This window comes from Hyaena hyaena, unplaced genomic scaffold, assembly GCF_003009895.1.
Source record: "Hyaena hyaena isolate Hyena2069 unplaced genomic scaffold, ASM300989v1 scaffold_126, whole genome shotgun sequence".
NCBI classification, from domain to species: Eukaryota; Metazoa; Chordata; class Mammalia; order Carnivora; family Hyaenidae; genus Hyaena; species Hyaena hyaena.
In genome coordinates this window covers 3,262,356-3,279,357 of record NW_024080759.1, presented here as the reverse complement: position 1 = coordinate 3,279,357, position 17,002 = coordinate 3,262,356, and the positions used below count along the sequence as shown (strand labels likewise).

The 17,002-nt window shown below is 39.7% G+C and overlaps 1 protein-coding gene across 1 annotated transcript in view; it reads right to left on the bottom strand.

The window, feature by feature from the left end:
* The window catches only part of LOC120235311 (cytohesin 1 interacting protein), a 29,307-nt gene extending 13,310 nt beyond the window's left edge, over positions 1–15,997 (bottom strand). Inside the window, exons 1-6 of the mRNA XM_039237546.1 lie at positions 15,745–15,997; positions 8,288–8,337; positions 8,023–8,077; positions 3,562–3,664; positions 3,264–3,357; positions 422–491 (exon numbers count right to left, since the gene is read on the bottom strand). Of these exons, the coding sequence (XP_039093477.1) occupies positions 422–491; positions 3,264–3,357; positions 3,562–3,664; positions 8,023–8,077; positions 8,288–8,337; positions 15,745–15,918 (546 nt within the window). The 5' untranslated portion in view covers positions 15,919–15,997. The remainder of the gene's footprint in view (positions 1–421; positions 492–3,263; positions 3,358–3,561; positions 3,665–8,022; positions 8,078–8,287; positions 8,338–15,744) is intronic.
* Positions 15,998–17,002: the final 1,005 nt, after the last annotated feature.

The following is a 17,002-nucleotide window of genomic DNA, read 5'->3' as shown; positions in this document are numbered from 1 at the left end:
GGACAGTGGGAAAACACAACTTCCAGACCCCCTCGCACCACCGCCTGCACCCCTCACAGGCAGCATGTGGCAAAATGAAGAAAAGACCAGCAACTCCTCCTTTGTTTCTTCCCCAAACAAAATGTAAATCAAGAGAGATCACAGGTGCATTAATGAAAAGTTCTTCAACTGATGTGCCTTCCTGTTGCCTTTCTGAGCCTCCCAAAAACACAGAAGGAGGAAGGAAGAAAGAGATTTGCACTGGCTTGTGGAATTTAATATTCCTGTAAAGGTAATTGTGTGGCTCTTGATAATTCAGCAGTTTAGACTCATCATGACATTTCATCTTCAAGGGCTATTTCAATTCCTCAAATAGGTTTTTATTCTACTACTCACACATTCAGGGATGAAAAATGTGCCTCACTGTATTAAATTAAATTACCTTTAAAACTTGTAGCTTTGCTTCAAGTTCTGTTCTTTTGAGAATCATTGTTCCATTAAGAGTCTCTATCCTGTTTTAAGAGAAAGAGGGTGGGGGGGAGGGAAAACAGCATGAGAGATTCTTTCAAACAAGTACCATCCTTGTGGAATACATGACTTTGAGCACAGACTATACCTTAAAGAGCAACATAAATGTTAGTATTTTCATGGCACTTCAAGCATCTGCACCTAAGCCAAATCTTCTGACAATATTCAGAGAAAAAAATGGAACAAAAGCAAAAGAAAAACAAAAAAAAATCCCCTAGAGAGGGAAGTTGAAAGGAAAGATACTATTTAATTCGTAACCTGTAGCTCGCTTTATAGATGCCACAGTATGTCAATGACTCTTGTTCTCTACTGGAATCTATTCTCACAGTCTCTGACTGAATCACCCATTTTATTTGGCGAATATTTACTGGGCATTTACTATGTGACAGACTTCAGACACTGTGCTAAGCATGAGGGGTCCAGCAATGAAAGCAACATGCAATAGGGATTTTCGTACAGTGAAATCAACATGCTCTTTTTTGGAAAAAGAAAAAAAAATCCTTTCTTTCCTGGGATTCTAGGAACCTTTACTCGGTAAATTGCCTTAATTTTGCAGCTAGAACAAACAGAACCAAAACCACTATGAGATAATAACCTTCATATGACTCTCGCATCTCAGAACCTTTTAAGTTTTTAAACTTTAATCCCAGCCTTATCAGTTTAATGGTGTTCTTTTCTCCCTATACCAAATGCCTTTCTAAAAATAAAAGGACGTGTTCTATCCTGAGTGATTTGTTTTGTGGGCTTATGTTGAGGTCTTTATTTTGACTACTAAGTCAGGAATCTGAATAGGGTAACAAATTTCATATGTTAGTGACATGCCTAAGCATTTTTAAAGTATTGGTTCAAATTACTTCTGACAAGTAAGCTGTGACTATTTATTAAGATGCAGGAAATCTTTCAAGTCATAAATAATAGCATTAAATATGGAGACTGATTTTTCTCCATTTCTAATAGCATCATTCCCAAGATAACGAGATGATAATGAAAACCAAGATGTTGTCTGCTTTCTCATTAGGGTGATCTTGTCTCTGGGCACGAATGAGGAGCCCTATGAATCTGTTTCAATGGGACCCTTAATGCCAATCTGAGCTGAACAAGCAACAGATGTCTATGTGCAAAACCAAAGGAGTCCGTTGGTCACTCTCTTCAGTATTTATACAGATGTCTCTCATTTTCCTGACGTCTGGGTTTCCATTTGTCTCCACCGGCTACTCCTTAATTATATACCTGCTTTCTACCCACTTCACCCATTTGGAACATAGCTTTCTGATTCTAACCGCCACCATTTTCCCTTGGATTCTATATGGCTCCAACCATATAGATTCAAGTTTCTCTGGACAAAGAGCCCCCCATCCTTTACCCTGAACTCATAGGATCCACAGAGTTGGATTAAGTCCTCTACCATCAAGAGTCCCACAGACAGTCAGAACATCTTTGAAGTTTAGACCGGAATAACTGAAGAGCATCTGGTGGATTTTCTATTGGCAGCTTGTAATGAGCAGCTGTGGGGTAGCTCAAGAGATAGATCGTGGCATCCAGAGCAGATGGTTAAATCCTAGCCCAGTCACTTACTATATCATTGATCTTAAGTCCACCTAACTTAAGCTTTAGACACTTTATCTAAAAATAGAAATAAAACTAACGTCACAAGGTGGCTGTGAAGAATGAATGAGATAATGTACACACACCCCACCTTAGAATAAATGCTTAACCACTTCCTCTGACATTTCTTATGCTCTCCCTAATCTACCAACCACCCATCACACTGGTTGTTTCTCTTCTTGGACATGCCAAGCCCCTTTTGAGAATTATCTCCTTGCCTGAAAGGCTCACGCCAGGAGTTCACATGACCATCCCTTCTCTTTCTTTATGTCTCAGCCCAGATTTCCCCTCCTCAGACAAGACCCCTTTAAACTACAGTAGAGTCCTCTTACTCAGTATTCTATCCCATTCCTTATTTTACTTTCTTAATAGCAGTAACCAAAACTTGAAATCTCAAAATTTCTTATTTTGGAGGCTTTCTTTGCCCATCTCCTTCCACAGATAATAAAGCAGTACGAGTATCGTTGCCTTTGTCTCTCCTAAGCCCATCACAAAGCTGGAAACACAGTATTTGCTCAATAAATATCATTTGAATGACCTAGCAAATTCCATCTTTTAACTAATTACTAATTATTAGGCTCTAAGGATGGTACGGGAGAAAAGTCAGTCAAGTCTCTGGTTGGGGAGAGCACTGCCCAGGAGGAAGTCTGAACTATTCGCAGGTGTGAGTGTGTGTCGCAGGGCAGGGAGAATTCAACAGAGCTTTCTTCTAAATGGAACACCAGAAAAGAAAAACAATTGGCTTGTGGTGTAAGAGTAAAAAATTCAGCCCTTCTGACCTTTTATTTGTTCTAACCACAAGATTATACTAGCCACGGAATCTGGACTAGTTCCTCTGTGTCCAAAGAGAATGTGTGCCAGTTTAATTGAATTGGACATAAAAAAAATAAATTTTCTAAATGCTTTCCCTCCCACACAGCCGTTCGGGCTATTGATGTCCTCTGACTTCAGATGTCAACAGTATGTTCGAGTTTGAGGAAACCTTGAGAAACAAAAGGGACTGATAATAAATGTCTGTACCCGATCCCAAAGCCTTGGTGCACTGTCTCCCTTCTTGTGATCCTGAACAAAAAGCCTATTCATTCACTCAACAGGCATTATGTGAGACCATAACATTTCCGAAGCCCCAGGGGAAGCAGATGGATAGTTACGTTAACAGGTTTCCTGAAGATCTGATCAGGTCAACGACTTGTTTGTGGGTAAAGCCTTCTGTGCTCACGCCATTGATATTTGCAAGGACATCACCTGGGAGATGCCAAGAAAAGTGAGTGTTAACATACTTGCTTAGAGACTCCCTCCTGACATGCAAATAAAGCAAAACAAGCAAGCCCCAAATATAAAAGAGCTAAGGAAATGCAAAGCGCCAATCACATCCTGACCCTCGGTATCATGAAGTTTTCTCTGCTTGCTATTTAAATCATTCCCAGTAGGAGCAAAGTTATAAATTACCAGTTTGCAGGCCAGCGTAGTGTGCTGGGCTGTCTTCCTGGATCTTGCAAATCAGAGTGCACATCTCAGAGGAGCACGTGTTCTGGTTCTGGAGCCTGTAAGTCTGTCAAAATTCAAGCGATACAATAATTACTATTCAAAAAGCTCAAAATCTATGTGTCACAGCATAAAAGGGTGTTGACTACCTTAAGCGGTATAACAGGTAAGTACAAAGAACATTTGGAAAAGCTTTCTTGAATATACACTGAATCAAAGAGACCAGTCTTGAGATTCTAGGATGCTATCTGTAGCCAACCCTTTTCATTAAAAAAAAAAAAAAAAAAATCCAGCTTGAGACTAAAAATGGGATAACACAGGCTCAAGACTGTCTTTTTACAATCTAAGAGATCACCTGATGCTCTCATTATTATATATTAAGAAAAATTAGGTTTCTTTATTTCCCAATGGGATAAAACAATAGTAGCCTAAAAGCAAAGGGGAAAATCTCCATGCAGTTCTCCTCAGCTAAAGCGCTCATTACAAGAGCATATGGAACAGTACACATCCAGGAAGGGACATGTGCCAACAATAATTATTTTAAATCAGAGCTCTGCAAATAATGACAATCTGCCCTGTAGTTTTTCAAAAGTGCTGTAATTGACGTGATTACCTTCTTGACTAAGTGCTCTCTGGCATGCCTGCCCTGAATACTCACCGGTTCATTAGTCACGCAACTAAATTAGAAAAAGTTATGCCTCTTCTCTTGCCTCAGTGTGTCAAAAGCAGCTTGGTTTTGTTTTTATTTTGGTTCCAAAGTATACCAAGAACACTCCATAAATATTGCTCGATAGAGTGGCCCTGTGACCTATAACAAACATTTTTCTTTTTCACACATTTAGGTTATGAAGCCTAGCTCCATTCAGAATCAAAACCAGTATCTGGGTTTAGTAATCTGATTCCTAAAGGGAATCCATATTCCAGAACTGCTTCTCTGTGGGGAAATTAATGCCTGATGTTCATTCCTTCCTATTTTACAGACACGCAGGCTCCTCCTAGAAACTTGATTTTGTTAACATCTAAGGAATCTCTATTCACTCTGCAACGCATTTAGAATCCCTATTTCATAAAGGTACAAGGGACCTTTAAAGATCATTTATTACACTTCCCCTCTAGGTCAGATCCCTTTAGCAGCGTTTCTGCCAAGAAGTCTTCTTGCTACAGCCTCGACCCTTTCAGGAATGGAAAGGTGATCTAGTCCATGCGGTACATGAACCAGAACTCTAACAGTCACTCCTCTGGGACACCACTGTTGTAACAATTCTTATTAGCAGTGAGAATCTGCTCTCCAGGTCCAGTGATCGAAGTGAGTACAATGAGGGGGAAACATGTTGATTTATACAGCCGGCATATATGTGTGCAGCCAGTGTAAAATTTGTGGGTTAGGGACGGAGAAGAAAAGGCAGAAGCCCCAAAGTTCTGGATAGAAATAGTCAAATTCTCTCTCTCTCTCTCTCTCACCTAGTCTTCTAGAAGCCAATGACAGAACAATCCCTTGCATTTCTCAGAGATATAAAAGTCACATTACTCTCTCTCATGCCCAGTGACCTTTATTCTAACACCTGCTATTGTTTGATCTACTGGTACCAGGCACGTTACTAAGGATTTTATATGATGTATTATTTCATTTGAACCTCCGAAGAATCCCACAAGGCAGCACTGAGAGAACATGAACCTGGTGTGTATGAATCTAACATTTGTGTTGCTATCAAAGTGTGTGAGTCTCACTAGCAGTACAAAACTAGCACCCACGGAAATCCAAAGGGGAGATGTACTTGTTTCGTTTCCAACGTGCCCTGCACTTGGTAGATCAGAACCCAAATACATGTTAATGTTGGGTGCCCAAGGTGGATACATAAGGCTCTACCTGGCCTTCAGAAAGTTCCCAGACTATTTCCCCTATTTGATGACTAGTGCGAATCTTAGGACTGCTAAGGAAGAGATTATGGTGTGGGGATGCTTGGGTGGCTTAGTCGGTTAAGCATCCGACTTTCTCTCAGGTCATGATCTCCCAGTTCATGGGAGCTGTGCTGACAGTTCAGAGTCTGGAGCTTGCTTTGTATTCTGTGTCTCCCTCTCTCTCTGCCCCTCCCCTCCTCTCTTTCTCTCTCTCTCTCTCTTGCTCTCTCTCTCTCTCAAAAATAAATAAACATGAAAAAAATAGAATAGATAATGGTGTGGAGGTGGCAATGGAAAGCATATACCAAAAGGGAATTGGCAGAAAACTGGGTTCCTCAGTTACTGGAACACATTGCAGTTCAGAAGTGAAATCATTAATTCATGTGGATCTACAGAGGTTCTTAGGTGCTGTAGCCTGCTGTCCACTAATGATAGCTTTGATTCATGCTCCATGTGGAGTCAGCATCCATGGTATGGGGGAGAAGCATGGGGAAACGATGACATATCTCATAGAAGAATAAGAAACAAATCCTTACTCGTTACATTAAATAGGGATAAGTGAGTAGTCATTGATCCCGTTTCCAGTAGCAACTGCCACATACCCAGTGGATAATTCTCATTTAAAAAGAGGCATAGGGGCGCCTGGGTGGCTCAGTCGGTTAAGCGTCCAACTTCAGCTCAGGTCATGATCTCACAGTTTGTGGGTTTGAGGCCTGTGTCGGGCTCTGTGCTGACAGCCAGCTCAGAGCCTGGAGCCTGTTTTCAGATTCTGTGTCTCCGTCTCTCTGACCCTCCCCTGCTCATGCTGTTTCTCTCTCTCAGAAAAAAATTTAAAATAATTTTTTAAAGAGGCACAAAAGGCAGTGTCTCCACAGCAGAAAGAGTGTGTTGCATATGAATGGGGAGTAAGAGAGAGTACTATGCTTCTAAAACCTGATAGAAGAATTATAGATTTGACCAAATTTAAAAGTAGAATAGATCAGAAAACAGAAAGTATCTTTCTTCCTCCTACAGCCTTCTAACTATTCATTGTAGCTAGAGTTCGATTTGGTTTCTTTATTCAGAAAGCATGTTTTACTTATTAGCAGTTTCCTGTTCCTAATCTTCAAATACACAGCAACTTTCCAATTTGGGGGTTGATATTCAGTCACCAAAGTTTTCTGAAAGCAGTGCCAAAGTTAAGATCTCAAAGCCAATGTGCACTATAAGAATACAATTATGCAAAAGAATATGATTATCTACAAGCAATGCCAAAGTGTGATGGAGAAAACAACCAATAATACATAAGTTATTATTATGCACTTAATTGGACTGGACTTCATTTGACCTAACTCACCACCTTTACGAATATGGTCATGAAAACACAGATAGTAAATAAGAAATGAAATTCTTAAACTACTAGAAACCAAAGCCTCTATGGGGTGCTTGGGTGGCTCAGTCGGTGAAGTCTCCGACTGCAACTCAGGTCATGATCTCACAGTTCATGGGTTCAATCCCTGCATGGAGCTCTGTGCTGACAGCTCAGAGCCTGGAGCCTGCTTCAGATTCTGTGTCTTCCTCTCTGCTTCTTCCCTGCTCATGCTCTTTCTCTCTCAAAAGATAGATAAACATTTAAAAAATTTACAAAGGAATAGAAACTTATAAAAACTGTCAGAAACTTCCTAGAGCATGAGACAATATGCAACTAGACCCAAATGTTCTAAAATGTTTCAAATAATAAGTATAAGGCGTTGTCATTAAGATAAAAAGTCCAATCTTCTTTGTCATATCCAAGATGAAATCTTTAATATTTCAAAATGTAACAGGAGTTCCACATGAATACATGCAGTCTCATATATACAAATATACACACTTTCAGGTATTTCTTGAATACCAGAGTATAGATAGAAAATCTGATATACAGGGAGCGTCTGGATGGCTCAGTCATTTAAACATCCAACTTCGGCTCAGGTCATGATCTCATGCTTGTTGAGTTCAATCCCCGCATCAGGCTCTGTGCTGACAGCTCAGAGCTTGGAGCCTGCTTCAGACTGTGTGTCTCCCTCTCTCTGCCCCACCCCTCCTCGCACTCTGCCTCTCTCTATCAAACCTGAATAAGAATGTTAAAAATAAAAGATACAAATAAAATATGATATACAGTATCAAAATGCTTATGCAAAACACATATTAAATACAAATATATAAAATGTGCATCTGTAAAGAGTATTTCACTTTCTTATTTAGAAGATCTGGCTAAAACCAAGTATTTCTGATCAGCCTCAGACTTACAAGAAAACTGAAGCAACCAAGAACAAGGAGACGAGCATGTCTCAGCGGTTTAATTTTGTCTGCTCAATGTTTTCTTTCCTTGAGGACACCCAGCACACCAAAAAACTACCCCAAACCACCACACACTGGATAAAAGTCACAGCCAGAAGTTATGGAGCCCATGATTCTCTAATCTTGACTTCACTCTTTCTTTGCAAAATAACATACTATCAGTGCCACGTTCTTCAATAAAAGTCTGGAAAATTGAAAACTGCCCACCTGAATTTCAAATCCAAATGTTCCATTATCTTGCTTTTCCACGCTAACAAGCTTTCTGTAACAAAAATTAAAAATATGCATGAAGACCAAAGTATCACATTTGGCTCATACTTATCATTAAATAACTGTCACAATTATGAATAGCCGACATTCATGTAAACTGTAGTATATAACACTGTGTGTGTGTATATGTGTGTCCACATTCTGAAGAGCTGTGCTCCTGAATGCCCTGGTGAGAGACCAAAAATTACAAGAATTTCATTACCTTTGAGACCAGGAGAAGTCACCTAAAGAACTTGATCTCGTCAAAGCAAGCTGAAAAATATAATAAGCACACAGTTATCTAAGGGTCCTTAAGTCACATCTATAAAGTGTTGTAAATCACAAAGCACTTTGTTCTTTATCACCTTCTTTGGCCCAGCTCTGGGAAATTGTTAAGTAAAGGTAGTAATTTCCATTCTCAAGTGGTAGCAAAGGAGAGCCAAGAACAAGAACGTGGGAGCATTAAAAGGCTAAAGGAGGCTCAGATAATAATACACCCTGGCCAAAACGGTTCATGTAATGTGGCAAAACTCCAAAGCTTCCTAAAAGAATGTCCTATCTAAACCCTATTTAAAATAGCCTCTGAAGATTAACCATAGCAATTTATAATCAAACGGAAATCCAAACACAACACCCGCAGAGTGGCATATAAAACTCAAATACTTGATAGTTTTTTGAGATACTGATGAAATGACTGTATTTATTATAATAGTTCAATATTTACTGTTTTTAGCAGGATAAAATCATCTCTAAAGAACCAACTCATATACAGAAACACAATTCAGGTGAAACCAGGGACTCAAAACCCCAATTCTGTTTATGATCGATTTTTTACAGGAGGTTTGGAAGAGTGCAGGGAGATCGGCAGCCAAGAAGGGAACCTCCAAACCTCCAAAGAGGTATAAACAGTATGAATACTATCATCTTTACTCCTCTGCACCTTTTGGAAAAAGATCATATAAACATAAACTTCCGGGATATTTTCTACCCTTGTAAATAGGAAAAGTAAGCAAAAGGCAGCGTCTCGTTTTTTCAGGTGATTGCTGTTTTTTCTATGTTTTTGTTTCATTAGTTTAGGAATTAACAAACGGTAATCAGCTCTTTCTCAAATGTTAACTGTAAACTGCTTAGGATTAGCTAACCCAAGAGCAAGCGTTCCATTGTCAGCCTGACATGCTTGTCATCTATCAGTGAATACATAAAAATGTCAGGGCCTGCCTGGGTGAGTCAGCCGGTTAAGCATGTGACTCTTGGTTTTGGCTCAGGTCCTCATCTCGCGGGTTGTGAGTTCAAGCCCCACATCAGGCTGTGTGCTGACATTGAGGAGACTGCTTAGGATTCTCTTTCTCTCCCTCTCTCTCTGCCCCAATCCTGCTCATGCTCTCTTTGTCTCTGTCTCTCTCAAAACAAATAAATAAACTCTAAAAAAAGTCAGGAGATCAACGCATAGTCCAAACAAATAGAGCATGAAAATTAGAAGGAGAAAAACATAACATTAATGCACAAACAAAACTCTCATTAAGGCATTTGTTAGGACAGAAGCCTACATGACTGTTAATGAATCTGAATTATCACGGACCAAATGCTAGCATTCTCACAAACTCTCTGGAATGCCTCAGTGTTCAGAATTCGGCTACGGATTGATTAGTTAAGCTAATATGACAAAGAGATGATGGGCTCTTGTTGCTTTGATGCAAATTAATTACATTTCGTAATTCCTTGTCTTTTCAGTTCTGCACCTCCAATCATTTAGATCATTCTGAAGATGGCAATTGGAAGGCTCAGATCCAAAAAGAGTCTCTAGATTGCCAAAAAGTATTTATTTTCAACTTGTAAGGACTAACTGTACAAGACCCACAACAATTTGCATGATTTATTTCATCCTGATTTGTCCTACTTACCACAAACATGGGCGGGGACCACTCAGCTATGCCTTCTTATGGAGGAGACAATAAACTTGACATTCCCAGGTATTTTCATCTCTCCAGTATACAGACAATACTCACATTGTCTCAATCTACCTTCATTATTTGCATCTCCCTGGCTTTTGTCTTTGTTTCCTATTGCAAACTACTCAGGTAGGTCATATCTACTTATGTTGTTTGTTACCATATCTACGCTTATATTTAAAAATACCACTCTTGCTATCAATATTCATCATATTATTCACAGAATCTTATGTGTGGAGATCGTATGTATATTTATATAAAGGGTGTGCTGGATCAAATATCTGGCTTCTGTACAGAATTATCTTTATCCTTAGGGCCACTTGGGGAATGTAGTGCCTAGTGCACTACCTGGAATAGAAGGGAAACTTCAAAATAGCTAAACAGACAAACAGAAGGAAACTACAAAGACACCAATATAAGTAAGTAGTGATGAAAGATCAGGTTCAGGAGAAATGCGTTAAAATATTCTTCAATTTTGCCCTTCATCAAATTTTAAATATTTGCAGGAAAAACTCAAGGGCGATCATTAAAAATATATATATATATTTTATAAAAATATATTTTTATATAAAAATATAAAGTTAAATTTTAAAAATCACAAACATGTGGCAACATCAAAGATGAAAACCAAAGAGAGAACAAAAACAATCTCAATCCAAAAACAGCAAGAACCATAGAGAAAGGACTAATAGAAAACAAAGGAAGTTCTAAGGCCTTAATACATAAATACCAACTGTATAAATGGTGGCAAACATTAATAAGTTATTAAAATTTCCAGCCTTTCTTTGGCAATTTTAAATGCCCTTTTGCTAGGCAAAGAATCATAGCATTGATGGGAACCTTAAGATTTCATCTGGTCCACCTGTATCCTGCCTTCTAAATTAAAAAATCATGCTAGATGAATTCAAATATAAAATATTTTAAGTCCACAAGACAAATCCAAGGCCTCTACACAGAAAGCAGTTTCCAGGGGCGCCTGGGTGGCTTAGTCGGTTAAGCGTCCGACTTTCGCTTAGGTCATGATCTCGCGGTTCGTGGGTTCGAGCCCCGCGTCGGGCTCTGTGCTGACTGCCAGCTCAGAACCTGGAGCCTGTTTCAGTCTGTGACTCCCTCTCTCTCTCACCCTCCCCTGCTCACGCTGTCTCTCTCTCTCTCTCTCTCCTAGAAATAAATAAAAATATTTAAAAAAAAAAAAAAAAGAAAAAGAAAACAGTTTCCCTGCCTCTCTTCTGCTAACCTTTCCATCTAGCTAATTGACTAGTTGAAAGTATTTGCCTACCACATCGTGAGGCGCATAGCAGAGACCCAATTCCTGTGGACCGACTGATTTGGGTTACCAGTGACACACACGAAAAATCAGACTAAGTCAAATTATAAACTAGTTTCTACTCTGGATTAGCGATGAACCTCTCTTAGGCACCTAATATTTAAATAAAAAAAACAATTTAAGTAAATTAGGCACCGTCAAATTCCCTGACACGTGCCACATCTTGACACAGAGCCTCCTTGCATATGATCTGGGCTGTCAGACACAGGCAATATGGAAAGGAAGTTTCCCAGGGTTCAGCCGCTCATGCACCCAGCTATCTGCCTAAGTGGGAAGGAGTATGCCTAAGGCCTTATTACCAAAAGCATCACACTTTGAAAAATGTTTTGCCTGCAGCCCTTTTCCTAGAGTGATCGGTCCTGTTCTAAGATCTATCTTGGGGCGTCAGGGCTCCTTGTCCTCCCAGCCAGAGCCTCTTCTCCGGGTTGCAGCGGTGACACCAAAATGTATGAATAAGGAACTGGTGTGTGATGAACAGCATATGCTGGCAACAGCTGTCTTTTATTACACATTATCTAATATGAGAAATCTAGGTTTGGCAATTTGGCAGGCCTGCGAACTACACATTCAATTACTACCGCTGATTAGACGAAGCTCCTTAACCCCTTGCTAGCCACTAATATAAAGATCCCTGGGGTTGAGTTTATGATTCCTCCTCTTTTGATTTTAGTCAGAGAACCTTAAAGATTGGGTATTAATATTCAAAATGTATTTTTTGCTGCTGTGTAGTGATTTACAATGTCCCTCTTTAGTGGGAAGCCAACACTAAATATTTCAGCTGTTCATTTGCAAAAGATCAGGGTAATCTGTAGCTCAGCCCGAGAGCCAGAGGACCGACCGGAGCTCAAAGTTCAATACTATAGCCACTTCTGCTGCTAAGTAACAGATTGTTACTTCCTGGTCCCCACTGAGTGTATGTATTTCCGGAAAGTATTGGGGGTGGGGAGAGGCTATACATTAAGGTGTCTCTTTTGTTTTTATTGTTTGTTTCAAAAGCCCAAATCCTATGCCTTGCCCTCTTTCTAGTCCCTGCCGCACTCTCCCTAATTCTTCCATGAATATAGGTTGGGGTTTTGGGGTTTTTTTTCTGTTTCCCTTTTAACCTAGGAACCTTGGGTTAGCAGGGCTCCACAGACTATTCTAAGACACAGGAAAATAATGGAGACTTATGCAATTTCCTAAATTTAAGTGCCCTTAAGGAATCCAAATAAATGTCACAGCTTCCCAAGAAAGTCTCACTGTGGACTCATGGGCTTCTTTTCCAAGAAAAACTGTGGGCTATTGACTCTGTGCACACCACATTATGGATTAGAGAACACTTTTCAAATGCTTTGGTAGTGAAATTAACACAGTTTTCTACCTAAAAGTATTCATTGAATGATCAAGATACCTTGTTGCCATTACAAACTTGGGAGTTTGGGGTCACAGATGGGTGAATAGCCAGAAATCAAGCCAAAAGCGCCTGAAAGGTAGATAGAACCCACCCCAGAAGTAGACACATTACAGAGCTTAGCACAAAATTTCGTACCAGAACTTTTAAGGGAAATCACCTTTCAGAAGTTGTCTATTTAGTAATAATTCAATAACCTAGAGAACATCAGGCAAAGACTGCCTGTGCTACCAATGAGGCACATTCTAGTTTCTAAACTGCCAGGTCCCTGGTTCTCAAACTGCCTTCCAAATGTAACCTACTACCCTTGAGGGAGTGGCCCAGAGGTACAGTCACTACTGCTTTGGCATCACCACATTTATAAAACCTATCCTTATTTCCTCCTGCCTCCTCTCCACACTGTCTTCCATTGCAGGGATTTTTTTCCCCAAAAAGTATGTGCAGAAGTAGAGGCTGTACTAAGGTGTCTGTCACCTCTTACAAATGCAGGTATTGAAATAATACGTACACACGGAGATCTATTTTTAAGCAATTCCAAGTGTAAACACCCAAATGCTTCTGAAGATTCATCTTAAACTCCAGGCTCACCAGATACAGCTTTGCAGAAACCAAAGCCAACAATAACGAGAAGTATGAACTGTTGACGTCAGCCCTGAACGGGTTGAAAATAACAGTGGGCAGAGAAACACCTGCTCATGTGATTGCTTCACAGGGATCTTGTTGCCTGTGATTCAGTCCGTGCCAAATGGGTGATTATTCTCTAAAAAACCACTTAAAGGAAATGAACATCCATTTGGAAAACTCTGAAATGTTGGGATCAACTTGCATCAAGTCTCATTGATGATAACGGTGCAGGATCATAAGTATCATGTAGAAGACGTTTTGTTTTGCTTTCTTTCATCCGTAAAGTCCTTCTCACAACAGGAAGAAAAAGCTGTTTGAATAGGAGTTTGCTATGGGGAAGAATAGGAGAAAAGGGAGAAGACAGGACATAAAAAGATGAGAGCATCTGATAGATTTGTCGGTGTGGGAAAGTGGGCATTTGTATGTATATATGTTATATACCTATGCACAATGCATGGGGTTCGTGTGCCTAAGTCCTTATCTTCCACCAGTAACCTCCTACTGACTGCCTTCTTTTTGTCAATGCTATCTTTACTCAGGCTTAAAACCAGCTGTGACTCCTCCATCTTCACTGCCTTTCCCAGCCAAGTCTCTGGGTCTCCTCTCCATTCTGTCCATTTCCTCTTTCTCCAACTACTACGAAATTTGGTCCCTCACCCTTAGTCCCCATCCACTTACAGACGCACCATGTTTCTAGCATGAGGTTCCAAAACCCTCTACTGCTCCGACATGCCCAGTGGCTACCTGTGTTGGTCAAACTACCGCTTTCTCAGGGGAAGTGTGTAGTAAAGCTGCCTGCCGCTTCTCGGCCTTTCGGCTAAGATCAAGTGCAAAGCAGCCCAGCACCGAGGTCTCCACTCCCTTTCCACAGACACTTATTGGGTCTTCCAGACATAATAATATGCTGTTACCTCAACATGCCCTAAAGGCCCCTGTGCCTTGGCATTAATTAATTATTCCTTTGCTCTGGAACACCCTTGAAAACTGGAACATCCTATCCTTCAAGGTTATATTGAAAGACATGTCCTTGAATTAGAGCATTATGTTGTGTAATGCCTATTTATTCTGCCCACTGAATTGTTAACCCTAAAAGGCCAGGAAATGTATTCTTCTCATCTCTGTACCTTCTGCATACTGCTCTATATCTGAAACCTGAATAAAGATCTTGGTACTTCCCACAACTGCTTTATTTTCAGACAGGTAGTAAACTGATAGAAATGCTCATCATTTGATTAAACTTATTATCATAAAAGCACTTTTACATTAAAAAAGATTAAAATCCCAACCATGGCAAATTATGCCCTTATCTTCACTGTGAAAAATAACAAGGAATCAACTATATACATTATTGAGAAAAGATCAGGACTCCCCCACTATGCTCTAACTCTCTAATCCTGAAATTAGAAGGTTTTAAAGAAGCACATGATGTACATGGAGGAATTAAAGGCAAAAATTAATGCCTTAAAGCAACTCCAATGCTAAATTCAGATATGTACTTGGAGCATGATTGTAAGTTCTATAACCAAAACCTGAAGAGGTGTTATGGTTAAACAATTATTACTTAAAAAAATTAGAAATTGTAGAATCAAAGAAACTAAAACAAAACTCAGCTGGACATGGATTTGTCTAAGTGACTTTCATCTCTAGGGGAATCCCTTACAATAAAAATAAAAATGATAACATAACATTTGAGCACCAACTTCACGTCAGGTGCTGTGTTAGGCACTGCACATTTTCTTCACTTAGGCCCAAGAAGAGCCCCTTAGGGTGGTTTCATTATTATCTCCATTACAGAAGAAAGAAAACTAAGTCTTAGGGAGTCAAGTGACTTGCCCAAGATCCCACCAGCAGTAAATAGCTGAGCTCTTATTCAATCTGTCATTCAATTATCCAATAAAAGCCTTAATTCCCAATAGCAATAGTTATGTACCTGTGCCCCAGCACTGAAAATAAAAGTCAGTCAACAAAGTCTGTCCTGAAGAAAAAGTACTCTCGTTTCATTGGAAATGACTATCATACAGTGAGGCTGGGAGGGAAAGAATCAATGGGACACATACTGGGGGAAAAGATCAATAATTGTCAAACTAGCCATGTATACATGTACTATCTAAGTTTGATGCACTTAACGATTTTCATTTTACCTGAACACCTCTTCAAATGAGAAAACAATCTTCTTTTAAGTTTTGCCTTGAAAATAATATTTTATTATGATCTTAAATCTTTTGGACTAGTCCGTGAGCTCCCTGAGCTACTTGTTTCCATCCTCACCCATACTCTCAGGGATTAATTCCAAGCCTCTAAAACACAAGTTCAGTGCAAAGTCAGATAAACATATCACTCTACTCCCGTGAGAACAGGAAAATTCTCAAAGTACAAAATAGTAACCATACCTGCTTTCTCCCCCGAGGCAAAGTAGCCACTGTGTCTGCCAGCATTTGAATCCTTCTATTATCATCCATTCGGAAGCTGCCTGTGAGTGTGGAGTAAGAGCTATAAGATGCACTAGCACAATAGTCCACCAAATTGCCATTGCTACTCTGTTGCAGAAGCCTTTGTAAAGACATGGTGAATAAAGATTTCTCCCTCTAGCACATGGTTGAGTGGCCTTGCAGGATGGGGGAAGCTAAAAGTATAACCCTCTGACAAGTAATCAAAAGTAGCAAAGCAGAAAGGTCCCATGTGACTTCTGTGGTTTTAGGTACTTGTTACACAAACCCTATCTTGCAGTTGACTCCCATTTCTCAATGCTTTTTTTCTTTAAGCGCCTGGGAGAAACTACAGTTAGGTTTACCACTTAAAAAAAAAAAACTTATTTTTTTTCTCTTTCAAAAAGCCAGAGCTTTTACGAACTACCGCAAGTTGTGTTAAAAAAAAAAAAAAAAAAAAAAAACACATCTGCCTTTATTTTAAAAGGAAGACAGAACATTTTCCCCAAGTTCTGCCATTTGTTACCCACCCATTCTCCTATTTCATATTGGGCAGTGCAAAGTCAAAGTCAAGATATGCGGACATTCAGTTCTTGTGGATATAAGCAAGAATTACAGAGTCCAGTCATAATATTCTCGTACAAAGTCCTTGTAATGTACTTTCCCCAAAGTACACCCTAGCTCATTAATGTTCATCAAAAAGACGTTATATCTGCCAGTGGGATAACCATTCAGCATTCTTCTGGTTGCCCTTCTACTACTTTGTCCTGACTAAAATTATCCATCATCTTACAAGGAACAGTGGGAGGAGAAGACCAGCACATTTAGAGCTCAACGTTGACCTTATCTTAGACTGGACCTTTCTGCAGCATCAGCATGTGGTCCTGGGGGAGTCATAGAAAGGACAGGAAGTTATCAAGCAAACCAAGGTGGCACAAAAATGTTTCCCGTTGGTCCTGGCAAGCATATGGGCCAAGGGCACCATCATGAAGTGCTCAAGATCACACATCTTGTTTTCGGTGGGGCTTTTAGACCTGTAGTTTTGAGAGAACTGGTTTCAGAGGAGGAGCAGGGGATGTAAGTAGAGAAAAGAATCAAAACAAAAACCAAAAAGAGAAGTTTTACATACTATAAAAAGTCAACTGTGATTTTCAAAATAATTCTGAAGGTCAAGAGTAGAATGTGAAGGAGTTAGAAAGTTTCGAACTGAAATGAAGGTCAA